The sequence below is a fragment of the Leptodactylus fuscus genome, chromosome 5, assembly GCF_031893055.1.
Source record: "Leptodactylus fuscus isolate aLepFus1 chromosome 5, aLepFus1.hap2, whole genome shotgun sequence".
Lineage (NCBI taxonomy): Eukaryota > Metazoa > Chordata > Amphibia > Anura > Leptodactylidae > Leptodactylus > Leptodactylus fuscus.
The window spans coordinates 213,763,258-213,790,868 of NC_134269.1; the positions used below are offsets into that span (position 1 = coordinate 213,763,258).

General features: G+C 43.6%; 1 protein-coding gene across 3 annotated transcripts; it reads left to right on the forward strand.

Moving 5' to 3' along the window:
* The first annotated feature begins 555 nt into the window (after positions 1–555).
* LOC142204120 (aldo-keto reductase family 1 member C1-like) lies at positions 556–27,611 on the forward strand. Of its 3 annotated transcripts, none has more exons than XM_075275381.1 (9): positions 556–756; positions 2,565–2,732; positions 2,874–2,990; positions 4,741–4,818; positions 4,892–5,014; positions 5,330–5,439; positions 6,938–7,103; positions 7,351–7,433; positions 16,260–16,613. In XM_075275381.1, the coding sequence occupies exons 1-9, from the start codon at positions 670–672 to the stop codon at positions 16,300–16,302; spliced, it is 975 nt and encodes a 324-aa protein (XP_075131482.1). In that variant the 5' UTR covers positions 556–669; the 3' UTR covers positions 16,303–16,613. The 3 variants fall into 3 exon arrangements, with proteins under 3 accessions (XP_075131482.1, XP_075131483.1, XP_075131484.1); XM_075275383.1 differs by lacking the exons at positions 556–756; positions 2,565–2,732; positions 2,874–2,990; ... (4 more) ...; positions 7,351–7,433; positions 16,260–16,613 and adding exons at positions 20,968–21,075; positions 23,370–23,537; positions 23,648–23,764; ... (4 more) ...; positions 26,735–26,817; positions 27,421–27,611; XM_075275382.1 differs by lacking the exon at positions 2,565–2,732.

The following is a 27,611-nucleotide window of genomic DNA, read 5'->3' on the forward strand; positions in this document are numbered from 1 at the left end:
TAGTTTAGGGGTCTGGTCTGGGGTCTGTATTAGTTTAGGGGTCTGGTCTGGGGTCTGTATTAGTTTAGGGGTCTGGTCTGGGGTCTGTATTAGTTTAGAGATCTGGTCTGGGGTCTGTATTAGTTTAGGGGTCTGGTCTGAGGTCTGTATTAGTTTAGGGGTCTGTATTACTTTAGGGGTCTGGTCTGGGGTCTCTACTAGTTTTGGGGGTATGATCTGGGGTCTGTTCTTATTCAGATGTTAGGGAACATCTCCGATATAAATGAATGACAATGTGTAATGCCGACCATGTTGGCTGTCACCCAGCTTTTCTAGGAGCAGGAATGACTAATAAATGACTTAACTGACTTTGCACTGACATGACCGGAGTGAGCTTTGACTTTTATTGATTTTGGAGTGAGAGGTTGTGTCCGCTGTCGGCTGGGTCAGGCTCTGTGATATTGGGGAGGGGGTTAGTTTTATAGCTAACCCTCCAGGGTGAATCTGGATAATATTTGATTGTCTCCAGACTTATGAGACTTGCAGAGCGGGTTGTCTGCGGTTGTGACCTGGACAATGACTCTGCAGAATTACTTATTTATGGGTTGGACTATTAGATAGGATGGGATAAATACGGTCCATACAGTATACAGCAGTCATACGCCGCCGGACACAGGGACACATCGCACTATGGCGCTGAAGCTGGACCCCTATGTTGTGCTGAACGATGGGCATAGAATGCCAGTGCTTGGATTTGGCACCTATTCCCCCCCACCGGTGAGTATAGATCTGCCTCAGAGAACCGAACTAGACACAGAGTAGGAATCCAGATCACGTAAAATCCGTATTACCGCAAGTCGCTCACAGTCTGGAACTTTCCCTTTAAGACAAGAGATTTTCCCCCATAGTGAAACATTAGGATTGTGTTCGGTTTGTATCAATTCAGCGACATAACCAGGATAACCCAACGTCACTGCACTGCGCTGATACATTGCAGCAAACTATCAGGACCGCAGAGAGAATGTGCTGGACTGGATACAAGTGCAACAAACCCTCAGCTGTGCGCAGTAATAGGCAGTACAGAGTTCAGGCTCCGATACGTAAAGTCGGAGACGATATGTAAAGTCGATTACAACGTTCCAGAAGTTTTTATTACATGTTGATTATGTTCCATGTCTGGTTAATCATTAACTATGGAGATGAAACCACAACTAGAAGTGTCATAGAATGTTCTGGATATACTTATACCCTCCAGGTGGCCGGCACACAGGGACTAGGGCTATTATGGTGGGGGTACTGTGGCCAGCACTGTCTATGGGGGCACCAGTGTCATCATCATCACTGTTACTGGGACTATTCCAAAAGTGGCCACTGCTGTTATACTGGGGTACTATGGCCAGAACTGTTATAGGGGTCCTCTCTGGCTGGCACTCATGTGGAGGGCCTCTGTAGCCAGCACCATTATGGTGGAGGTACTATGACCATCACTGTTATGGAGGTCCTCTCCGGCTGGCACTCATGTGGAGGGCCTCCGTAGCCAGTACCATTATGGTGGAGGTACTATGGCCATCCCTGTTATGGAGGTCCTCTCTGGCTGGCACTCATGTGGAAGGCTTCCATAGCCAGCACCATTATGGTGGAGGTACTATGACCATCACTGTTATGGAGGTCCTCTCCGGCTGGCACTCATGTGGAGGGCCTCCGTAGCCAGTACCATTATGGTGGAGGTACTATGGCCAGCACTGTTATGGAGATCCTCTCCGGCTGGCACTCATGTGGAGGGCCTCCGTAGCCAGCACCATTATGGTGGAGGTACTATGGCCAGCACTGTTATGGAGGTCCTCTCCGGCTGGCACTCATGTGGAAGACCTCTGTAGCGAGCACCATTATGGTGGAGGTACTATAGCCAGCACTGTTATGGGGGGCCTCTCTGGATAGCGGTTTAAAGAAGGTCCACTGTCGCCAGCACCACTATGGGGGGTCACTGTGGCCAGCAGTATTATGAAGGCCCACTGTGTGTACCACTTTTATGAAAGTTCTCTCTAGTGAGTGCCATTGTAGTGGGGGCACTGTGACCAATACCGCGTTGTAATGGCTAGCACTTAAATGGAGGTCCTCTATAGCCAGCACTATTATGATGGGGGCGCTGTAGCCTGAACTTTTATGAGGGTTTGGTTGTAATTATAATGGGATTGCACCATTACTGGGATTATCCCAAGAGGGTCACTGTTATGGAGATCCACTGGCTATTAGTGTTGTGAAGCTCACTACGACACTATGATTATGGGGAAACCACAGTCTCTGGCAGTGTTATGGGGGCCCAGTGTATCCAGCAGTTTCGTGGAGGTCCCAATGACACCATAGTTATGGGGACATTGCTGTGAAATAAACTTCAGTGTGAGGACGTGGTGTCTGGTACTGTCATAGGGGCCCAATGTAAGTAACACTATTATGGGGGACCCCCGGAAATTGGCAATATTATGATAGAAATTCAGTAAACACACAATATTATACAGGCTATGAGGCCGGAGGGGAACTGCTATTTAGGCAATAAGTAACTGAATGCCTAATCTTATTCTGCACAGTACACCAAAGAACAGGCCGGGGAGAGCACCAAGGTGGCCATTGAGGTCGGATATCGCCACATCGACTGCGCCATTACATATGGAAATGAGGAAGAGGTCGGCAAAGCCATTAGAACGAAGATCGCTGATGGGACGGTGAGGAGGGAAGACATTTTTTACACTAGCAAGGTATCTATTCTAACAGTTCTAAGCAATACATATAGTCTTGTCCTATCCATATCATTATCCTTATATATTCTTGTTTTCTCATAAAAATGTCCACAAGGGGGCAATGCTCAGTTGTAAACGGATTCTCAATTTATTCTGCAGCTTTCCAGTAATAACCATAGCCCAGAGAGGGTCCGACCTGCCCTGGAAAAGTCTCTGAAGGGTCTCCAACTGGATTACTTGGATCTCTTCCTTATCCATATACCTGTGGAATTTAAGGTAAGGTCGGCCATTGCTCCTGGTCAGGTTTCGGATTTCATTAGCCTGGCAAAAATCTGATTACTTTTTATAGGCTCAGACTGATTTCATACAGTATATACTATAATGGCCCCATCATACAGTATAAAGGCCCCGTCACATCCTTCTTACACTGTAATGGTCCCATCATACAGTATAATGGCCCCGTCACATCCATCTTACACTATAATGGCCCCGTCACATCCATCTTACACTATAATGGCCCCGTCACATCCATCTTACACTATAATGGCCCCATCATACAGTATAATGGCTCCGTCACATCCATCTTACACTATAATGACCTCATCATACAGTATAATGGCCCCGTCACATCCATCTTACACTATAATGGCCCCATCATACAGTATAATGGCCCCGTCACATCCATCTTACACTATAATGGCCCCATCATACAGTATAATGGCCCCGTCATATCCATCTTACACTATAATGGCCCCATCATACAGTATAATGGCCCCGTCATATCCATCTTACACTATAATGGCCCCATCATACAGTATAATGGCCCCATCTTACACTATAATGGCCCAATCATACAGTATAATGGCCCCGTCACATCCATCTTACACTATAATGACCTCATCATACAGTATAATGGCCCCATCACATCCATCTTACACTATAATGGCCCCGTCACATCCATCTTATACTATAATGGCCCCATCATACAGTATAATGGCCCCATCACATCCATCTTACACTATAATGGCCCCGTCACATCCATCTTACACTATAATGACCCCATCATACAGTATAATGGCCCCGTCACATCCATCTTACACTATAATGACCCCATCATACAGTATAATGGCCCCGTCACATCCATCTTACACTATAATGACCCCATCATACAGTATAATGGCCCCGTCACATCCATCTTACACTATAATGGCCCCATCATACAGTATAATGGCCCCGCCACATCCATCTTACACTATAATGGACCCGTCATACACTATAATGGCCCCGTCACATCCATCTTACACTATAATGACCCCATCATACAGTATAATGGACCTGTCACATCCATCTTACACTATAATGGCCCCATCACATCCATCTTACACTATAATGGCCCCGTCACATCCATCTTATACTATAATGGCCCCATCATACAGTATAATGGCCCCATCACATCCATCTTACACTATAATGGCCCCGTCACATCCATCTTATACTATAATGGCCCCATCATACAGTATAATGGCCCCATCACATCCATCTTACACTATAATGGCCCCGTCACATCCATCTTACACTATAATGACCCCATCATACAGTATAATGGCCCCGTCACATCCATCTTACACTATAATGACCCCATCATACAGTATAATGGCCCCGTCACATCCATCTTACACTATAATGACCCCATCATACAGTATAATGGCCCCGTCACATCCATCTTACACTATAATGGCCCCATCATACAGTATAATGGCCCCGCCACATCCATCTTACACTATAATGGACCCGTCATACACTATAATGGCCCTGTCACATCCATCTTACACTATAATGACCCCATCATACACTATAATGGCCCTGTCACATCCATCTTACACTATAATGGCCCCATCATACAGTATAATGGCCCCATCTTACACTATAATGGCCCCATCATACAGTATAATGTAAGATGATGTGACTAGAGCAGAAGGATGTCACTACTTGTACAGATACTCAGTGAGTTCTTCTTCTCCTTCAGCCTGGAGATGATCTCTTCCCCAAGGATGAAAATGGGAAAGTGATTTATCACAACACGGATATCCGGGACACCTGGAAGGTAAGTTATAAGGACCGGAGCTTTGGAAGGTTTTGTTACAGCAAGTCTCTAATGATGTAACCACAATTTCTAGGCTATGGAGGCGTGTAAGGATGCCGGGCTCGTCCGATCCATCGGCGTCTCCAATTTTAACCGTAAGCAATTGGAGCTGATTCTCAACATGCCGGGACTGAAGTACAAGCCAGTGTGTGACCAGGTGACTATGACCGACCATTACAGATTCATCATCTAGACATATTCAAGAGCTTAAAGGGGCGATCCAGTATTTGAAATTCTTCCAAAAACAGTGCCACCCCTGTCCACTGGTTGTATTTGGTATTGCAGTTAAGCGATATTTAACACCAAATATGGACATGGACCAGAGAAGGTCTGGTTCTAAAAGACAGTGCCCATGATTTTGTAATCCTGTACAACCACTTTGATGTGACAGCAGATATCACACTATCAGGTGTAGATGGCCTCATATATATAGGAATTATGTACAGTGACAATGCATTATATCTGTCTACAGGTAGAATGTCACATATTCCTCAATCAAAGCAAATTACTGGAGTTCTGCAAATCACATGACATTGTGTTGGTCGGATACAGTGTGCTGGGGTCCAGCAGGGTAGAGGCCTGGTAAGAACATGTATAATGGCGTACTATATGTGATAAAATGACGGAGAATACAATGTAAACATGTGGCCCTAAAGACAATGCAATAGTCATAAATGCTATGTACAAGAATATAACTACTATAATACTGCTCCTATGTACAAGAATATAACTACTATAATACTACTCCTATGTACAAGAATATAACTACTATAATACTGCCCCCTATGTACAAGAATATAACTACTATAATACTGCTCCTATGTACAAGAATATAACTACTATAATACTGTCTCATATGTACAAGAATATAACTACTATAATACTGCTCCTATGTACAAGAATATAACTACTATAATACTGCTCCTATGTACAAGAATATAACTACTATAATACTACTCCTATGTACAAGAATATAACTACTATTATACTGCCCCCTATGTAGAAGAATATAACTACTATAATACTACTCCTATGTACAAGAATATAACTACTATAATACTACTCCTATGTACAAGAATATAACTACTATAATACTGCTCCTATGTACAAGAATATAACTACTATAATACTACTCCTATGTACAAGAATATAACTACTATAATACTGCTCCTATGTACAAGAATATAACTACTATAATACTACTCCTATGTACAAGAATATAACTACTATAATACTACTCCTATGTACAAGAATATAACTACTATAATACTGTCTCCTATGTACAAGAATATAACTACTATAATACTGTTCCTATATATAAGAATATAACTACTATAATACTATCTCCTATGTACAAGAATATAACTACTATAATACTACTCCTATATACAAGAATATAACTACTATAATACTGCTCCTATGTACAAGAATATAACTACTATAATACTGCTCCTATGTACAAGAATATAACTACTATAATACTACCTCCTATGTACAAGAATATAACTACTATAATACTGCTCCTATGTACAAGAATATAACTACTATAATACTGCTCCTATGTACAAGAATATCACTACTATAATACTGACTCATATGTACAAGAATGTGACTCCTATCTACAATAATAATTCAGCATCACATTGAAGGGTTAACTATTCACTACTAGGCACCAATAGACCTGAATGTATTAGAGATACTCCCTCAGTCATGTGACTGTTTCCACTGGTTATATACACAATGCCTCACCCTCCATATGGATTATATGCCATATTTTGAATGTAAGGCAGTGATTGACACACAAGCTATAAATCAGGTCTTAAAGGGAATGTCTTATCTTTAGTTTCAATTATTACATTCTAGTCTTTGGGATAGAAATAATGTGTTTTTTCTTAGTTTTTTTTCTATATGTTGATTTTTTTTTTTCCTTTTGGCGGCCATATTGGGGGCACAAATCTCTGTTCCATTCTACAGTACAATACGATATATGTTGTGTATTAGTAAAAATAATGATGGGTGGATATTAAAAACAGTTTTAGCAAAATTGACACAATTTCCTTTTTCGTTTCCCGTCTGACAGGGTTGATCAGACTTCCCCCAAAGTGCTTGAAGACCCCGTTTTAAATAAAATCGCCAAAAAACTGAACCGCTCCCCGACGCAGGTTGCTCAGCGATATCTGATACAGAGGGGGGTTGTCGTCCTTGCAAAAAGTTTCAAGGCTGAGAGGATCAAAGAAAACTTCCAGGTTATTTTTTTTTGTAATTTTAGCATTTTTTAAAATTTCTACTTTTTCTTTTTATTGTAAAAATTTGGAGACACAATTATTTATCAGTGATCCCGACAATTACGGGGCACCCTGTAATCTCTGCAGTAGAATTTTATAATTTTTTTTATTTTATTATATAATTTTTATTTATTTAATTATTATTTAAGTATTTTTTTTTATTTTATTTTAATTTTATTTTATTTAATTTTTTCATTTTCTCCTCCAGGTTTTTGATTTTGAATTAAGTGACCAAGACATGAAAACTCTTGACGGGGTCAATAAAAACCTGCGTTACCTGAGTTTCGATGCGTAAGTGTCAAACTTAAATTTTAGAATTGGATTATATTTGTCTATATATCCATTTTATCATTGTTTTTATATTATGCATTCATATTTTATTTAGTTTTTATTACAGATGAGCGAACACTAAAATGTCCGAGGTTCGAAATCCGATTCGAACAGCCGCACACTGTTCGACTTTTCGAACGGATTTCGAACCCCATTATAGTCTATGGGGGGAAATGCTCGTTTCAGGGGTAGGCAACATTCGATAAAATTATACTTACCAAGTCCACGAGTGATGGTCGGGCTGGATTCTCCTTGAAGTCTTCTCCCTACGCAGCGTCCCCGCGTCTTCTTCCGGCTGGAATTCACTCTGCCTAGGCATCGGGGCCTAGGCAGAGCCGGCTGCGCATGTGTTCTGTCCCCACATGAGGCGAATGAAGATGTGGCAGGTGGATAGGGGCTGGGAGAGGTCCTACCTTCGTTTCCTCAATGCAGGGCAGACAGGACCATGTTGCTCAGCGTCCGGAGAGATGATGCACATCAGGAATGGTGAAGTTCAGGCTTGTTTATTTGGAAGACTGGACATACAGCATGTGATGGTAATGCAGCACTTCTCCAGGAATACAGGTGTAACAAGCAGGATGGTACAGCAAGTTTGAGCAACTACTCATAAGTGAAGTTTGTGATGAGTGTGAGTATGTGTGGTCGAAAACTGATGCCTTCTGCTGCTCAGTCCAAGTGTGTCTCTCTCCCAGAGAAAATGGAGACTAATGATAAGTGAAAACAGGAAACAGTTACCCTTGAACCAGGAAGTGAAGGCATGTACAGAATTAACTACAGGCTGTCATACAGAAAAAGGACAGCAGGTGGCAGCATGGAATACAAAGAATACAATCTATGTGTGAACGGTATGACTATATCTAGATGAAACAGCACACTCCCCGTCTGAAATTCTGTAAGGGATTTCACTATATATTTTTTTAAAGTCCAATAACCTAGAAAACAAACACAAATATGCATACAATATAATAATAACTTCAAACGAGGTAAATGACAGGCAGTTCCTGAGATAATCCAAAGATACCCATCTTCGGATCGGAGAAGCCGCACTAGGCCAAACTATCTCCGACCCAGTTGTAATCCAATGAACGAAGTATTAGGGTAGTGTTCTGTTCATGGTTCATCCTACCGGAATGTCCTCAACTGGTAGTATCAGTACAAGCTCGTGGATTGGCCTCTGAAATGTCTTGGGCTCACCTTTCCTAAGGACCTTCAGCTCCACCTTCCGTACCTTACCGTCTTGACTTGGGAAAGTCTTTGTAACGATTCCCATAGGCCAGTCGATTCTTTGAGCTTGTGGTTCCTTCATTAGCACCACATCTCCTTCTTTCAAGTTTGGTTTATTCTGTCGCCATTTTCTTCTTCCTTGGAGAATGACGAGATATTCCTTTCTCCACCGGTTCCAAAAGTAATCAGCGAGGTATTGCACCCGTTTCCATTGCTTCTGATAGGTGTTTGCATGAGTAAACTCTCCGCTGATTGTTAGTGGGTTCCCAGACTTTTGGGTGAGAAGAGTAGCTGGCGTAAGAATGGTCGGCATTTCGGGATCCATTGACACTGGGACGAGTGGTCTTGAGTTGATTATGGCCGAAACTTCAGCCAGGAGAGTGACCAGAGTCTCATGGGTGAGCCTTGAAGAGTTCACGTCCATAAGCATAGAGTTTAAGATGTTGCGTGAGATTCCAATCATCCTTTCCCAGGAACCTCCCATGTGAGAACTATGTGGAGGATTGAAGATCCAGGTACAACCTCCTTCTGCCAGTTGATCCTGAATTGGCTTGATGTTGATATCCAGATCTCGACAAGCACCAATGAAGTTGCTTCCACGGTCGGACCTTAACTGTTTCACTGGTCCTCTGATCGCTAGAAAACGCCGGAGAGCGTTGATCAGGCTGGATGTGTCCATAGACTCTATTACCTCTATGTGGACGGCACGTACACTCATGCAAGTGAATAATACGGCCCAACGTTTGCTGTTGGCATACCCGCCTCGAGTTTTGCGTGCGGATATCATCCATGGCCCAAAGACGTCTAGGCCAACGTAGGTGAAAGGCGGTTCGGCACTCAGTCTGTCAGAGGGCAGGTCAGCCATTTGTTGACGTACCTGTTTTCCCCTGGTTTTACGACATTGAACACAGCGATGTAGTGCTCCTGCTACACGTCTTTTCATACCTATGATCCAAAGTCCTGCAGACCGTAATTTGCCTTCTGTAATCTGCCTGCCTTGGTGTTCGGTTTTTTCATGAAAGTGCCGGATTAATAGATCAGTGATATGATGTTTACTGGGTATGATGCAAGGATGTTGCTCTGAAGCCACAATCTTGGCTTGATTCAAACGACCACCGACTCTCAGCAAACCAAAACTGTCCATCACTGGATTTAAATGAGCAATGGGGCTTTTGAGAGGGATTTGCTGCTTGTGGTATAGGCATTTCCATTCAGTACTGAATACGCTCTGCTGGACGCAACATATTATAAGGGACTCACAGTGAGAAATGTCCTCGGCAGAGAGTGGTTTATGGCAAACGTGCCAACCGTGACAGTCTTTGTCTTCATGTGAGTTGTTATAAGATCTCGCAATGTGGACTAACCTTGCTATAGACTTGACAAGTTTCATCCAATTGGAGAAGCGTTCAAAGCGCTGGCAACCGAGGCTGGAGGTTGTTTTAGTGTTTGTTGTCAAAGCACTAACCTCGGAGCGGACTTCTGGGTCACCATCCGGATCCTGAATGCTGAAGACTTCCTGGACACATTCACTTCCCTTCTGTTCCAACAGAAACTTAGGACCTGAAAGCCAAGAAGAGTTAGCGAAGGAACTTATAGACATACGTCTAGTGGCATGGTCAGCTGGATTAAGTTCGGATGGGATATAGTACCATTGTTCGGGCTTGGAAGATCTCCTTATTCTCTCAATGCGGTTACTGACGTACACATAGAAGCGTCTTGTTTGGTTGTAGATGTAACCTAAGACGATCTTACTGTCACTGTAGTATTGTACGTTATCTATGTTGACGTCCAGCTCGTGCTGTATAAAGTCTGCGAGTTCTACTGCAAGCACGGTGCCACAGAGCTCAAGCCTGGGAATAGTGTGTTCAGGCTTAGGAGCCAACTTAGCTTTGCCGAAAACAAACCCAACGTGATCTTGATTGTCGGGTCCCGTTACCTTCAGATAGGCAACTGCTGCAATGGCCTCCATGGATGCATCCGAGAACACATGAAGTTCCCTTCTAGTGCTAGCAGCGAGTGAGGTTCTGGCGTAACATCTTGGTATATGGATTTCATCCAAGGCACACAAAGATTGTTTCCAGGTTTCCCATTTTGATTCCTTATCAGGGGGAAGTGGGGCATTCCAGTCTTTGACTGTTTCGGAAAGTTGTCGCAGAAGAGATTTACCTTGTATGGTTATTGGTGCTACGAATCCCAGCGGGTCGTATAAGCTATTCACCACTGACAGGACACCACGTTTAGTGAATGGTTTATCTGCGCAATTGATTTGGAAACTAAAGGTATCGGCTGACAGGTTCCACCTCAAGCCTAGGCTTCTCTGCACAGGTGGACAATCTGATCCCAGGTCTATGTCCTTGAATACTGGAGCGTAGTCACTCGACTCAAAGGCTCTCATGACAGCCGGACTGTTTGAAGCAATTTTGTGCAGTCTAAGATTAGCTCGGTACAGCATACCTTGGGTCCTCTTGAGTAGGTCGATCGCCGCTTCTTCTGTGGGTAGAGATTTTAGTCCATCATCTACATAGAAGTCTTTCTCTACAAAGTCTCTGGCGTCTATTCCATATTCGGACTCTCCTTCTTGTGCGGTTCTCCGCAGACCATAGGTTGCCACTGCGGGGGAAGGGCTGTTCCCGAATACGTGCACCCTCATGCGATACTCCACCATCTCTTTGTTGGGGTCATTGTCCTTGTACCACAGGAACCTGAGGAAATTCCTATGGTCCTCTCTGACTATGAAACAGTGAAACATCTGTTCAATGTCAGCGGTGATGGCAATGGGCTCTTTCCGGAACCTCATCAACACTCCTACTAGGTTATTTGTTAGATTAGGACCTGTGAGGAGGACATCGTTGAGAGATACGCCTTGATGTTTGGCACTTGAATCAAAGACAACTCTAATTTGCTTAGGTTTCCGTGGGTGATACACTCCGAATGAGGGTAGGTACCAGCACTCCTCATTTTCCTTTAAGAGAGGCGCTGGCTCCGCATGGTTATTCCGGAATATTTTGCTCATAAAGGTGATAATGTGTTCTTTCATCTCTGGTTTGTTGCTAAGTGTACGCTGGAGGGAGTTGAATCTGGACAAAGCTTGTTCACGATTGTTTGGGAGTCTTACCCTGGTGGCTCGGAAGGGTAAGGGAAAAACCCAGTGATTAGTCTTGTCTTTAAGGAACTCATTGTCCATTATCCTGACAAATTCCTTGTCTTCCATTGATGGGGCTACCTTGTTGTCATCCTTAGTTGTATGAAACACTGATTTTCCCAAGTCGTCTGCATAGGGAGAAGGAATGGCATCAGGTAGTTGTACGGGATCTGGGGGCTTCTCTTTCACATCATAGTGACGAGGGCATGGTTTGCAGAAAGTAGTTCGACCGTCCCGGCGTACATAGGTCTTAAAGGAATCAACACATGTTCGGTCCAAGCACACATTTCCTATGATTACCCACCCTAAGTCAAGTCTCTGTGCGTAGGGGGCGTAGTCAGGACCATTGCACTGTTGGCGGACCTTATGTATCCTTAAGTTGTCTCTGCCAAGCAGAAGTAGGATTTCAGCGTCTGTATCCATAGGTGGGATAACGTTGACTAGGTGCCTTAGGTGTGGTTGATGGAACGCAGCTTCTGGGGTAGGAATCTCATCCCTTTGGTTTGGTATTTGATCGCATTCAATTAGCGTAGGTAGGGGTATTTCTACGCCTCCATTGATGGGAGAAGCGATGAAACCTTGTGCCCTCCTGCCACTAGTTTCTATGCGGCCTGAGCAAGTGTTCAGAGTGTAGGGCATCGCTGGTCCTTTGATTCCAAAGACTTCAAAGAACTTAGGTCCAGCTAGGGATCGATTGCTCTGATCATCAATGATGGCATACATTTTTACTGCATTCTCTGGTTGCCCTTCTGGATAAACTCTGATTAGGCATATCCTAGCACAACATTTATCACTTTGGCTCTCCCCACATACTTCTGAGCATGAGCAGGAGACCGCTGTGGTAGACTTGGTGTTAGCCTGTGGCTCCCCGCCATGGTTTGTAGCCGGACTAGAGGAAACTGCGACTGCTGGATCACTGGTGGCTGAGGTTGGATGCAAAGCTGATGGGTGTTTGTCACTATGACACTCTTCACACTTAATGGCAGATTTGCAGTCCTTGGCCATGTGTTCTAAAGAGGCGCAGCACTTGAAACACACCCCAAGTTCACAGAGTATTTTCTTGCGCTCCAGCATAGTTTTGGACCTGAAGCCTCTACATTTGTTCAACGAGTGTGGTTTTTTGTGAATGGGACACTCACGATTGAAAGATTTATCTCTTGAGGAAACAGTGCGCTGTTTATCAGTGGGTACCGCAGGTAGTGGCAGGTTAGTCTTTCTGACACTTACACTGCTCTTCAAATCCTTGCGTTTATGTGTGACGCTTTCATACCTTGGTGAGGATGTTGCTGTGGCTGCGGTGTTAGACTCCAGGAAGTCTAGGCTAGGGTCATTCCTCATTTGGGCCTGTTCGTCGATGAACTTGCAGAATTGAATGAATGGAGGAAAGGTGACATCATGTGACCGTTTGTACCTGGAGACACATACCGCCCACTTCTCTTGCAGACTATGTGGCAGCTTTGAGACGATTGGGTTCACCCCATGGGCGGTGTCTAGGTAGCACAATCCAGACAGACGAGGATCCTTTTTTGCAAGTTCCAGCTCCATAAGCAGATCACTCAAGTCCAGAAGCTTTTGGGCTTCCTTAAGGTTGATCCTTGGAACATTTTGCAGTCTCTTGAATAGGGACCTTTCTATGGCTTCAGCGCTACCATAGGTTCTTTCGAGTCTTAGCCAAGCAGCAGCGAGACCTGATTCCGCTTGCCCCACATAGACGGTCCGAAGGCTTTTGATACGGTTTGAGGAGTCAGGACCCAACCATTTAACCATAAGGTCGAGCTCCTGTTCCGCAGATAGGTTGAGGTCAGCAATGGCGGCCTTGAAGGTAGCCTTCCAGGCTCTGTAGTTCTCTGCACAATCATCAAACTTTGAGAGGCTGGTACTGATCAGCTCTCTGCTCACCATAAACCTGGCAAATTCAGACATATCTGATCCTTCACTCCTTGTTGCCGCGTTAGCTTGTGGTGCTCCTTGGGCGTATAAGCTGTGTGGCGTGAAAGGGTGAATTGCTCCTGGGTAGAATGATGTCGCTGCAGGGTTGAGCTGTGGTTTAACCTCTGGAGATTTTGATGACTGCGGCTTGAACTGTGGAGATGGGCTGGAATGCGTCTTGTGGTCGTCTTGTGATGATTGCTGCTCCTGAGGGGACACATTATGGCATTGGTCTTGGGTCTCTGCAGATGCTGTGGGTAACACTGGCACCGTAGGTTGGGCTGACTTGGATGTTTCCACATTGTTGGGTAGAATGTCACTGGAGAAGGCATGTGCTGCAGATATCTGACTCTGTACGTAGACACTGGTACGAACAGCTGGATCATCTTCTTCCAGTGGTGGTAGGCAAACTGAGTCGAGGTTTTGCTTCAAAGCTTGCTCGAGTATTGTTACTTCAGCTAATGCGATTTTTTCCTCCATTTCTGTTTGAAGGATCTTTGCTTTGGCTTCTGCCTCTGCCTCTGCCATTGCTTTCTTGGCTTCTGCCTCTGCCTCTGCCATTGCTTTCTTGGCTTCTGCCTCTGCCATTGCTTTCTTGGCTTCTGCTTCCGCCTCTGCTTTCTTGGCTTCTGCCTCTGCCTCTGCTTTCTTTTCTGCGTAGGAACGTCTTAGTTTGGATCGCTCTGCGTTTAAACGAGCCTCTAGAATTCTGTCGCTGAGGGCAGAAGTTCTTGAGCAGGATGATCTGTATGATCGAGAAGAGTGCTTGGATGAGCCTGACCTGTTAGATCTAGCTTCTTGCAGATAAGTGATACGGAGCTCTGCTTTATCTTTGGCGTCTTGCACAGCAGCGTCCCTTTCTCTGTTTGTGGAATCTGCTTTGCTTAGCTCTGATAAGGCGTCGTCAATATTAGAGTCTTTTAGGAAGGCAGCATACCTTGTGGATAACCTCTTGTACCTTCCATGGGTCGTATCTAGCCGTTTTATAGTGTCCTGTAGACTAGCTGCATCATTTTTGTGGCGTTGGATGCTTGACATGAGGGAGGTGACTCGTTCCCATAGGTCATGCAGGTTGTCATTGAACTCATCCTTCATGTAATGGTAGTTCTCAAGGACCTTTACGGTTGGCTTAAGAGAGCGTACAGGTCGTGAGTCTTGGCCTGCTTCTGGTGCTGACTCTACTTCCCGTTCCTCATGGTAAGTAGTATCAGGCTGTATTTGCTCTGTTTCGACACTGGGAGACAATGCAGAGTCCTTTTCGGCCATTTTGGTTTAAGGCGCGCTGTCTCTTTAAGAAACTGGACTTTTGAATTGGGGCCTGGAAATCGCAGTGCGGCTTAGTTAAGGTGTTCTGACAAGATTCCCAAGCTGTTTTGGAGAATCGTGGGGTTTTGCAGTCTGACAATCTGCAGTAATGTTGTATAACATACAGAGTCTCTATACACAATGCAGACTAGGGTGACACTGCAGACAGTTTCTTAGCAGAGCAGAGTTGTGATATATGGGCAGGCAGAGGGGTTACTACAGGTTGGGGCCGGGCTTTAAGGCAGTTTTCGACTGTTCTGTCCCCACATGAGGCGAATGAAGATGTGGCAGGTGGATAGGGGCTGGGAGAGGTCCTACCTTCGTTTCCTCAATGCAGGGCAGACAGGACCATGTTGCTCAGCGTCCGGAGAGATGATGCACATCAGGAATGGTGAAGTTCAGGCTTGTTTATTTGGAAGACTGGACATACAGCATGTGATGGTAATGCAGCACTTCTCCAGGAATACAGGTGTAACAAGCAGGATGGTACAGCAAGTTTGAGCAACTACTCATAAGTGAAGTTTGTGATGAGTGTGAGTATGTGTGGTCGAAAACTGATGCCTTCTGCTGCTCAGTCCAAGTGTGTCTCTCTCCCAGAGAAAATGGAGACTAATGATAAGTGAAAACAGGAAACAGTTACCCTTGAACCAGGAAGTGAAGGCATGTACAGAATTAACTACAGGCTGTCATACAGAAAAAGGACAGCAGGTGGCAGCATGGAATACAAAGAATACAATCTATGTGTGAACGGTATGACTATATCTAGATGAAACAGCACAGCATGCGCGGTCGGCTCTGCCCGGCCCGACGCCTGAGCAGAGCCGACTGCGCATGCGAGGGCATGCCCGCGCATGCGCAGTCGGCTCTGCCTAGGCCGGATGCCTCAGCAGAGTGAATTCCAGCCACAAGACGCCGCGGAGACGCTGCGCCGGGAGAAGACTTCTAAAGGTAAGAGAAGAACCAGCGTTGATTGGCAGAATGTATAGCATGTATAGAATGTATAGCATTCTGCCAATCAATGCTGGTTCTGCATCGAACCTTAAACTTCGAACAGCTAGTAGTGTTCGATCGAGTACGAGTATTTCGAATACCGTAGTATTCGATCGAACACCTACTCGATCGAACACTACTCGCTCATCTCTAGTTTTTATCCATCTTTTAATATTTTTTTTTTTTTTCTGTTTCAGCTTTAAGGAACATCCTAAGTATCCCTTTCATGACGAGTATTAAGAACACTGGGCGTTCCGAATTTATCTTATACCCGCCATCTTGATTCCTTAGTCTGGCAGATCGCAACCTGCAGGGTGTCTCTGATATGGATTCTGTGATTCTATCATGTCCTATATTCTATGATATGGATTCTGACCTGAATAGTGTTGTGTGAAGGATGGCTTGGAAGGAAATGACGAAATTCTTGGTGAAATTCAGCAGAATCAGCAGAATATTTTTGCTGCTGATCTTGGCAAATCCGCTAGGATTCCGCAACAAAACCTGTGTGTGTTCTGTGATGCAAGTAAATATGTCTGCACATTTCAAATAAATATAGCTAACAAACAAATTCGAGTTTTACAAGTTGATTCAATAGCGTTTGAAAATATTACAAAAAATACCCTCAAAAATTTAAAAACTTACATGAAAATTCAATATAATATAATATAATATATATAATATTATAATTCCCTTATCAATATTTTATTCTATTCCATATTAATTTTTGTTATCCGAGTCTCCACAGGGTACCAAAGTGCTAATAACCTGTGATGGCATTGGTGGGGTGCTCATAGCGGTTCCCTAGACTTCAAAAAATCTTGACACTTATATGATCTGCAGTTTATTATCTCTATTTATTTCCTTCTTCCGTGAGGATTTCCTATGGTTTCGTCCATGTTTCATTATTCAGTGCAGGAATATGTTCTCTATATACACACACTGTCTGCCGTACGCCTCCATATACCAGACATAAGAGATATGGTATAAGGCAAAATAAAATGGATACATAAACAAGAGTATACCAAAACACTAACAGAACAGAAGGAACAAGGAATAAGAAGGCATAAAAATATGTCCCTTCACCACCTCCCAATCTCAATCGGGCCCATATTACGCCCACTTGTCGCCAGGCCCCCAACAGTTCCCGGACATCGGCCATCTGCGTACTTGGATTGTGTCAGTGAGGAAACGGTCTCGGCTACTACAGATTGGGAAGTCGTAAAAGCCAAAAATATCGGAAACGCCAGGTGAATAAAAAAGTTTGTCTGGTCCTCAAGCGCCTGTTGTTGTTCAGGGAGATCTAGAATACAAGGCAGAGAACATTCTGAACCCCTTTAAAACTGGTTTGTCTGGTGAGGCTTCAGTGGCCCCCCATAAAAGTGGGGAGTACTGTAACGCCTCTGCCTGTTTGGGTCTTGCGCTTGCACGCTGGGGCGCAGGAGGCGTGTTCAGTTTGATTTTTTTGCTCTGAGTGAACACTGCTCCATTACCTTCCTCTGTAATTGAATTTCCAGCACGCCCATCTCCTGCACCGTAACAGTTAATCTTAGCCTTGGGCTTGCTGGCGAGTTACTCGTGCTGGTATGTTACGGTATTCTTATTCTTGACCTCTGGCTTTACCTTTTCTTGGATTCTGATTTCGTACAGTGTTGCTCGACTGTTACCAACTCCTTGGCTGGCTGACCTCCCTTTGTTTGACTTTTGTCATGTCGTGCCCCTCCCCCCAGTGTTCACCAGCAGGTACTGGGAAACTTCTCCTCTAGCAATTCCTTTACAGTTCCTTACAGGACTTGAAGAGGGAAAGTATGTTGCCCCTAAATGCCTCCAGACACTATAGCACAGCCTTATTACCCTAAAATGGTATAACCCCCCCCCCCCTTAGTCCCCTCCACGACTCTCGAAATGTGGCGGAAGATAAGATGTTGCACACATGGTGAATTTCTAACACTGTAACGCACCCCAAATCCCCTTCAGACCCCCATGGGTTGTATGCTGGAGGTACAAGGCTCTTCCATATCTTGCAATAAAACAGAACAAAGTATAAATTCTTTAGCAATTCCTTTAGAGGTTTTATCTGTTCTGCAAAAATTCCTCCTTTGCTCATAAAAAAAAACTATAAAAACTGACTTAAATAAAGCCCTGGAGTCCTCTGCCATTTTCTGTAACATTTCCAGCTATCTCGGTCATCAACATGGCTAACAAATGGGCGAAAAGCTGAAGTGGCATCGGTGTCGTACCCATCGCGGTCCCAAAATTTAAAAAAACCCTGAAGTTTATATGACGTTGAAGTTTACACAGATTTTAAAGGGGTTATACACTTTTTTTTCAGACGGAATGAAACAATAGTTGCGTTCTTTAGTGACTCTTATAGTGAGGGGATCCAGCATGTCAGCCAGTCATTCACATCCCTGCTGAAGAATACTTGAACATCGGGGGAAAGGCGTGGACTGACTGCAACGAACCAAAACCTAGAATACAAAGAAAATCTCAACAAAAAACATTCTTTACCATTAAATACCTGACACAACTTTGTCATCATGTGATCATCTGGGGTATAACTGTTCACACAGTTTCAGTCAAACAAACCAGACAGGTTCAAAGGGGTGTGGTTAGGGGTGTGGTTTAATGTGATTGTAAATGCAATCCACTGGGCCAAGGTTTACTTACCTAGTGGCAACCCTAATGCTGGCCCAGAGCTCCACTGCTGTAAAGCCATAGAAATGCTAACAGTTTGGCTTCCTGCACCACCACTAGGGGGAGCTAACTGGATGGATTTTCATTCAGTTAAAGCAATATTAATACATAAGCTGTAAGTGCTAAATAGTGGTGTCCTCTATAGTGGGGACCTCCCAGATAACCAGGAGAGTAACAGGTCTAGTCTGGGGTCTGTATTAGTTTAGGGGTCTGGTCTGGAGTCTGTATTAGTTTAGGGGTCTGTTCTGGGGTCTGTATTAGTTTAGGGCTCTGGACTGGGGTCTGTATTAGTTTAGGGGTCTGGTCTGGGGTCTGTATTAGTTTAGGGGTCTGGTCTGGGGTCTGTATTAGTTTAGGGGTCTGGTCTGGGGTCTGTATTAGTTTAGGGGTCTGGTCTGGGGTCTGTATTAGTTTAGGGGTCTGGTCTGGAGTCTGTATTAGTTTAGGGGTCTGGTCTGGGGTCTGTATTAGTTTAGGGCTCTGGACTGGGGTCTGTATTAGTTTAGGGGTCTGGTCTGGGGTCTGTATTAGTTTAGGGGTCTGGTCTGGGGTCTGTATTAGTTTAGAGGTCTGGTCTGGGGTCTGTATTAGTTTAGGGGTCTGGTCTGGGGTCTGTATTAGTTTAGGGGTCTGGTCTGGGGTCTGTATTAGTTTAGGGGTCTGGTCTGGGGTCTGTATTAGTTTAGGGGTCTGGTCTGGGGTCTGTATTAGTTTAGGGGTCTGGTCTGGGGTCTGTATTAGTTTAGGGGTCTGGTCTGGGGTCTGTATTAGTTTAGGGGTCTGGTCTGGGGTCTGTATTAGTTTAGGGGTCTGGTCTGGGGTCTGTATTAGTTTAGGGGTCTGGTCTGGGGTCTGTATTAGTGTAGGGGTCTGGTCTTGGGTCTGTATTAGTGTAGGGGTCTGGTCTGGGGTCTGTATTAGTTTAGGGGTCTGGTCTGGGGTCTGTATTAGTGTAGGGGTCTGGTCTGGGGTCTGTATTAGTTTAGGGGTCTGGTCTGGGGTCTGTATTAGTTTAGAGGTCTGGTCTGGGGTCTGTATTAGTTTAGGGGTCTGGTCTGGGGTCTGTATTAGTTTAGGGGTCTGGTCTGGGGTCTGTATTAGTTTAGGGGTCTGGTCTGGGGTCTGTATTAGTTTAGGTCTCTGGACTGGGGTCTGTATTAGTTTAGGGCTCTGGTCTGGGGTCTGTATTAGTTTAGGTCTCTGGACTGGGGTCTGTATTAGTTTAGGGGTCTGGTCTGGGGTCTGTATTAGTTTAGAGGTCTGGTCTGGGGTCTGTATTAGTTTAGGTCTCTGGACTGGGGTCTGTATTAGTTTAGGGGTCTGGTCTGGGGTCTGTATTAGTTTAGGGGTCTGGGGTCTGTATTAGTTTAGGGGTCTGGTCTGGGGTCTGTATTAGTTTAGGGTTCTGGTCTGAGGTCTGTATTAGTTTAGGGGTCTGGTCTGGGGTCTGTATTAGTTTAGGGGTCTGGTCTGGGGTCTGTATTAGTTTAGGGGTCTGGTCTGGGGTCTGTATTAGTTTAGGGGTCTGGTCTGGGGTCTGTATTAGTTTAGGGGTCTGGTCTGGGGTCTGTATTAGTTTAGGGGTCTGGTCTGGGGTCTGTATTAGTTTAGGGGTCTGGTCTGGGGTCTGTATTAGTTTAGGGGTCTGGTCTGGGGTCTGTTTTAGTTTCGGGGTCTGGTCTGGGGTCTGTATATGTGTAGGTATCTGTATTAGTTAGGGTGTCTGTTCTGGGGATCTTGGTTTGGGAGATTGATCTGGGGTCTGTTCTTATTCAGATGTTAGGGAACATCTCCGATATAAATGGGTGACAATGTGTAATGTCGGCCATGTTGGCTGTCACCCAACTTTTCCAGGAACAGGAATAACTAATAAATGACTTAAGTGACTTTGCACTGACATGACTTTGACTTTCATTGATTTTAGAGGCAAAGGTTATGTCCGCTGTTGGCTCTGTGAGCCTCTATGAATTAGGGGAGGGGGTAGCTTTACAGCCGGTCTAATCCTGCACAGTGAATATGAATACAATTTCATAGATTCCGGACTTGTGAAACACGAAGAGCGGGTTGTCAGAGTGTGAAAATCCTACAAACACAATGACGCTGCAGAATCACGGCTTGCCAGGCGGGCCCTTCACTTATCTATGGGATGGGCTGTGAGTGAAGGATGGGATAAATACGGTCCATACAGTATACAGCAATCATACACTGCAGGACACGAGGACACATCGTACTATGGCGCTGAAGCCGGACTCCTATGTTGTGCTGAACGATGGGCATAAAATGCCAGTGCTTGGGTTTGGCACCTATGCCCCAGATACGGTGAGTATAAAACTGCACCAAGAAGTTACTACAAGTCGCCGCAATCTTGAACTTGAACCCTCCAGAATGAAACATTGAGATTGTGCACGACTTGCGGTAATTCTGTGATATGACTTATAACCAACCTAATGTCGCCACCAGCCCGAGTGTAGCGTGATAAGTTTTCTATGTTATATACTCAGTATTTCATTGTTCTGTACATATATATACTCTCCAGGTGGCTAGCACTGTTATACTGGTCTCTGTTGCCACCGCTGTTATACTGGGACACTGTGGCCACCTCTACACTAGGGCACTGTGACCACCTCTACACTAGGGCACTGTGACCACCTCTACACTAGGGCACTGTGGCCACCTCTACACTAGGGCACTGTGGCCACCTCTATACTGGGACACTGTGGCCACCTCTACACTAGGGCACTGTGGCCACCTCTACACTAGGGCACTGTGACCACCTCTACCCTAGGGCACTGTGGCCACCTCTACACTAGGGCACTGTGACCACCTCTACACTAGGGCACTGTGACCACCTCTACACTAGGGCACTGTGGCCACCTCTATACTGGGACACTGTGGCCACCTCTACACTAGGGCACTGTGACCACCTCTACACTAGGGCACTGTGACCACCTCTACACTAGGGCACTGTGGCCACCTCTACACTAGGGCACTGTGGCCACCTCTATACTGGGACACTGTGGCCACCTCTACACTAGGGCACTGTGGCCACCTCTACACTAGGGCACTGTGACCACCTCTACCCTAGGGCACTGTGGCCACCTCTACACTAGGGCACTGTGACCACCTCTACACTAGGGCACTGTGGCCACCTCTACACTAGGGCACTGTGGCCACCTCTATACTGGGACACTGTGGCCACCTCTACACTAGGGCACTGTGGCCACCTCTACACTAGGGCACTGTGACCACCTCTACCCTAGGGCACTGTGGCAACCTCTATACTGGGGCACTGTGGCCACCTCTACACTAGGGCACTGTGGCACCTCTATACTGGGGCACTGTGGCCACCTCTACACTAGGGCACTGTGGCCAACTCTATACTGGGGCCATGTGACCACCTCTATACTGGGGCACTGTGGCCACCTCTATAATGGGGCACTGTGGCCAACTCTATACTGGGACACTGTGGCCACCTCTACACTAGGGCACTGTGGCCACCTCTATACTGGGGCACTGTGGCCACCTCTATACTGGGACACTGTGACCACCTGTATACTGGGGCACTGTGGCCACCTCTATACTGGGGCACTGTGGCCACCATTATTATACTGGGGCACTGTGGCCACCTCTATACTGGGACACTGTGACCACCTCTATACTGGGGCACTGTGGCCACCTCTATACTGGGGCACTGTGGCCACCATTATTATACTGGGGCACTGTGGCCACTTCCATTACAATGGGACACTATGACCACCTCTATACTGGGGCACTGTGGCCACCATTATTATACTGGGGCACTATGGCCACTTCTATTACAATGGTGCACTATGACCACCTCTATACTGGGCCACTATGACCACCACTATTGTACTTGTCCTCCGTAGCCACCACTATTATGTTGGAGATAATGTGGTCAGGGAAACATTGTTATCAGAACTATTATGGGCTTCAGTTGTTGCTGGGACTATAAGAGAAGGGGCATTGTGGCCACCGCTGTTATTCTGGGGCATTGTGGCCACGGCTGATATTCTGGGGCATTGTGGCCAGCAATATTATGGAGGTCCTCTGTAGCCACCACTATTATGGGTCACAATTTCGATGTTTATCACCTCATATCGGTGCCTGGTACTGCTTGTATGCCTTGTGATGGAGATTATGGGAAAAATATGCAAATCTGTTTCCCAAGATGTAATGCATATTTTTTCCATAATCCCCCCAGTGGAGCTAAAAAGGCTTTTTGTAAGACTCCATACGCCCGGGAAGGTGATCTCTCCATAGGGAGTGATATTATCCCCAGAACCTTGTGATGGAGACTGAGTTATATATTGTTTATGTCTATGCCCATGGCTAGGCTGCGACCTAGTGGCTAAACTGTATTAGTACATGGAGCAGGACCTCTGGGTCACATGACCATGTTGTGCAGGTCCTTAGCACAGTAAGTCTTTTGAATGGCTATTCAGATGACATTACTGTACAGGCTGTCTGTACCGGCTGTTACAACAAATTTATCCAGGCAAGTCTGCCCCCTATAGGCCGCGAGGTTTATCCCACAAGGGAATTACTATTCAGGCAATAAATGACTGATCACGATCGTATCTTATTCCACACAGTACACCAAAGAACAGGCCGGGGAGAGCGCCAAGGTGGCCATTGAGGTCGGATATCGCCACATCGACTGCGCCTCTATGTATGGGAATGAGGTTGAGGTCGGCCAAGCCATTAGATCGAAGATCGCTGATGGGACGGTGAAGAGGGAAGACATTTTTTACACTGGGAAGGTAACACTTAAAATTTTAACATCTTAAGCCATCCATATGTTGTTTTCTCTTAAATATGGCCACTAGGGGGCGACGTTCTGCTGTAAAAAGCCTCTGAATTTATTCTGCAGCTTTGGAATAACAACCAAGCCCCCGAGAGGGTCCGAATCGGCCTGGAAAAGACTCTGAAGGATCTCCAGCTGGATTACATAGATCTCTTCATAATCCATACACCCATGGAATTTAAGGTAGGGTCGGCCATTGATCCCAGTGAGATATCAGACTTCGGTATCTTGGCTCTCGCCATATCTGGTTGCTTTGTATAGGCTGAGACAGATTTCAGTTTAATGCATCCTTTGACTTTGTAGTTTAGAGCTTGTATGCAGATTTGGATGTGACTAGAGCAGAACACATGATGTAACCCATAGTGAATTCCTTTTCTCCTTCAGCCTGGAGATGATCCTATGCCTGTGGATGAAAACGGGAAAGTCATTTTTCACAACACGGATATCCGGGAGACCTGGAAGGTAAATTAGGTCTTTATTATGCGGAGTAAAATCGCCATTTGTGGGCGGAGCTTCTCTGTAATGATGTAACTATTATGTCTAGGCTATGGAGGCGTGTAAGGATGCCGGGCTCGTCCGATCCATCGGCGTCTCCAATTTTAACCACAAACAATTGGAGCTGATTCTCAACATGCCGGGACTGAAGTACAAGCCAGTGTGTGACCAGGTGACTATGACCGACCATGACAGATACATCACCTACAAATATCCCAGACCGTAAAGGGGCGATCCGGTATTACTAATACTTGGCTACAGATTAGGGCTATTTCTAATAGACAGCAGCCAATTTTTCTAGTCCTGTATAACCATGTTAAATTGACAAAAGAAGACATAGTTTATTTTATAGGTGTAAGTGCTCTTGTATGCCCTGTTATATACAGTGACTATGTATTATATCTGTCTACAGGTAGAATGTCACATATACCTCAATCAAAGCAAATTACTGGAGTTCTGCAAATCACGTGACATTGTGCTGGTCGGATACAGTGTGCTGGGGTCCAGCAGGGTAGAGGGCTGGTAAGAACATGTATACTGGTTTACTATATGTGCTAGGATTGTCAAATATAATTAAATCTTAGAACTGTAAAGATAAGACAATAGTAGTAATAAACACTGTACACATGTACAATAATATAAATGCTATAATACTGCCCCCTATGTACAAGAATATAACTACTATAATACTACTCCTATGTACAAGAATATAACTACTATAATACTGCCCCCTATGTACAAGAATATAACTACTATAATACTGCTCCTATGTACAAGAATATAACTACTATAATACTACTCCTATGTACAAGAATATAACTACTATAATACTACCTCCTATATACAAGAATATAACTACTATAATACTGCTCCTATGTACAAGAATATAACTACTATAATACTACTCCTATGTACAAGAATATAACTACTATAATACTACTCCTATGTACAAGAATATAACTACTATAATACTACCTCCTATATACAAGAATATAACTACTATAATACTGCTCCTATGTACAAGAATATAACTACTATAATACTACTCCTATGTACAAGAATATAACTACTATAATACTGCTCCTATGTACAAGAATATAACTACTATAATACTATCTCCTATGTACAAGAATATAACTATTATAATACTACCTCCTATGTACAAGAATATAACTACTATAATACTACCTCCTATGTACAAGAATATAACTACTATAATACTGCCTCCTATATACAAGAATATAACTACTATAATACTGCTCCTATGTACAAGAATATAACTACTATAATACTGCCCCCTATATACAAGAATATAACTACTATAATACTACTCCTATGTACAAGAATATAACTACTATAATACTACTCCTATGTACAAGAATATAACTACTATAATACTGCTCCTATGTACAAGAATATAACTACTATAATACTGCCCCCTATATACAAGAATATAACTACTATAATACTACTCCTATGTACAAGAATATAACTACTATAATACTACCTCCTATGTACAAGAATATAACTACTATAATACTACTCCTATGTACAAGAATATAACTACTATAATACTGCTCCTATGTACAAGAATATAACTACTATAATACTGCCCCCTATATACAAGAATATAACTACTATAATACTACTCCTATGTACAAGAATATAACTACTATAATACTGCTCCTATGTACAAGAATATAACTACTATAATACTGCCCCCTATATACAAGAATATAACTACTATAATACTACTCCTATGTACAAGAATATAACTACTATAATACTACTCCTATATACAAGAATATAACTACTATAATACTGCCCCCTATATACAAGAATATAACTACTATAATACTACTCCTATGTACAAGAATATAACTACTATAATACTACTCCTATATACAAGAATATAACTACTATAATACTGCCCCTATGTACAAGAATATAACTACTATAATACTACTCCTATGTACAAGAATATAACTACTATAATACTACCTCCTATGTACAAGAATATAACTACTATAATACTGCCCCCTATATACAAGAATATAACTACTATAATACTACTCCTATGTACAAGAATATAACTACTATAATACTACTCCTATATACAAGAATATAACTACTATAATACTGCCCCCTATATACAAGAATATAACTACTATAATACTACTCCTATGTACAAGAATATAACTACTATAATACTACTCCTATATACAAGAATATAACTACTATAATACTGTCCCTATGTAGAAGAATATTGAAGGGTTAAATTTCCACTATTAACTTTTTCTGTTTCCCATTGTGTAGGATTGATCAGAATTCCCCCAAAGTGCTTGAAGACCCTGTTGTAAATGAAGTCGCAAAGAAACTGAATCGCACCCCGGCGCAGGTTGCTGAGCGATATTTGCTACAGAGGGGAATTGTTGTTCTTGCAAAAAGTTTCACTGCCAAGAGGATCAAAGAGAACTTCCAGGTCAATTTTGTTTTTTTAATGTAGCTATTTCTTTTCTTGTAAACATTTGGGGGATCGTTGATCCTGTTGTGTCATTGGGGGTTCCTGTAATCTCTGCAATTACAATTGTTTCCAATTAATTTGATCTGTAGGAATATCTAATTAATTTATATATTTATTATTTTCTTCTCCTCCAGGTTTTTGACTTTGAATTAAGTGCTGAAGACATGAAACGTCTTGATGGAGTCAATAAAAACCTTCGTTACCTGAGTATCGAGGCGTAAGTGTCCTTGACAATATTCAGTTTGACGAGATGTTGCCTAAGAAAGTATAAAGACACTGGGGCAGATTTATGAAGACTGGCGTTCCTCATGCCAGTCTTTATAGCCCCTCGCCAATGGCGCCACCACCTGTCCATCCTCGGTGCAACCTATTTTTGCACAAGTGCTAAGGATGGCGCAGAGGTGAAAAGCTCAAAATTTGCAATTTTTTATACCTTATATGCCAATAAACAGGCCTACAAGGCATAATAAGGGTAAGTTCACACTGAGATTTTTTCAGGCGGATTTTGAGGTGGAATACACCCCATTATCTGCTTGAAAAAAAACACCTCCTGAGTTTGTAAGGCTAGTATTCCTCTAGTTGAAAAATGTGGCTGCAAAAATGTACTATATATATTTATTATATTATTTTATATTTTTATATATTTATTTTTATCACTATTTCAATTTTATTTAATAATATTTTATTATTATTTTATTTATTATTATTTTGTACTTATTATTTTATTGAGAATTGTTTTTTATTAGTATGATCATTTATTTTGCTTTATTTATATTTACTGATTTTTTTAAAAAAAATTTAATTTTTTTTGGTATTTCAGCTGGAAAGAACACCCTAAGTATCCCTACCACGAAGAGTATTAAAGACATTGGACAATCCATCTCAATCCATCCTATAATATTTGATATTGTAGTTCCCTGGTTTGGCAGATTCGGACCTTTACAGAATGTGTGACCTAGGACACGGTTTCTGACTTCAATAATGTCACATAAAATCTGTGACTAAGCCCAT

Coding starts and splice junctions, on each gene's coding strand:
- LOC142204120 (XM_075275381.1), top strand. CDS start 670: ATGGCGCTGAAGCTGGACCCCTATGTTGTGCTGAACGATGGGCATAGA. Junction 5,440..6,937: donor TCCAGCAGGGTAGAGGCCTG/GTAAGAACATGT, acceptor CCCGTCTGACAG/GGTTGATCAGACTTCCCCCA. Junction 7,104..7,350: donor GGATCAAAGAAAACTTCCAG/GTTATTTTTTTT, acceptor TTTCTCCTCCAG/GTTTTTGATTTTGAATTAAG.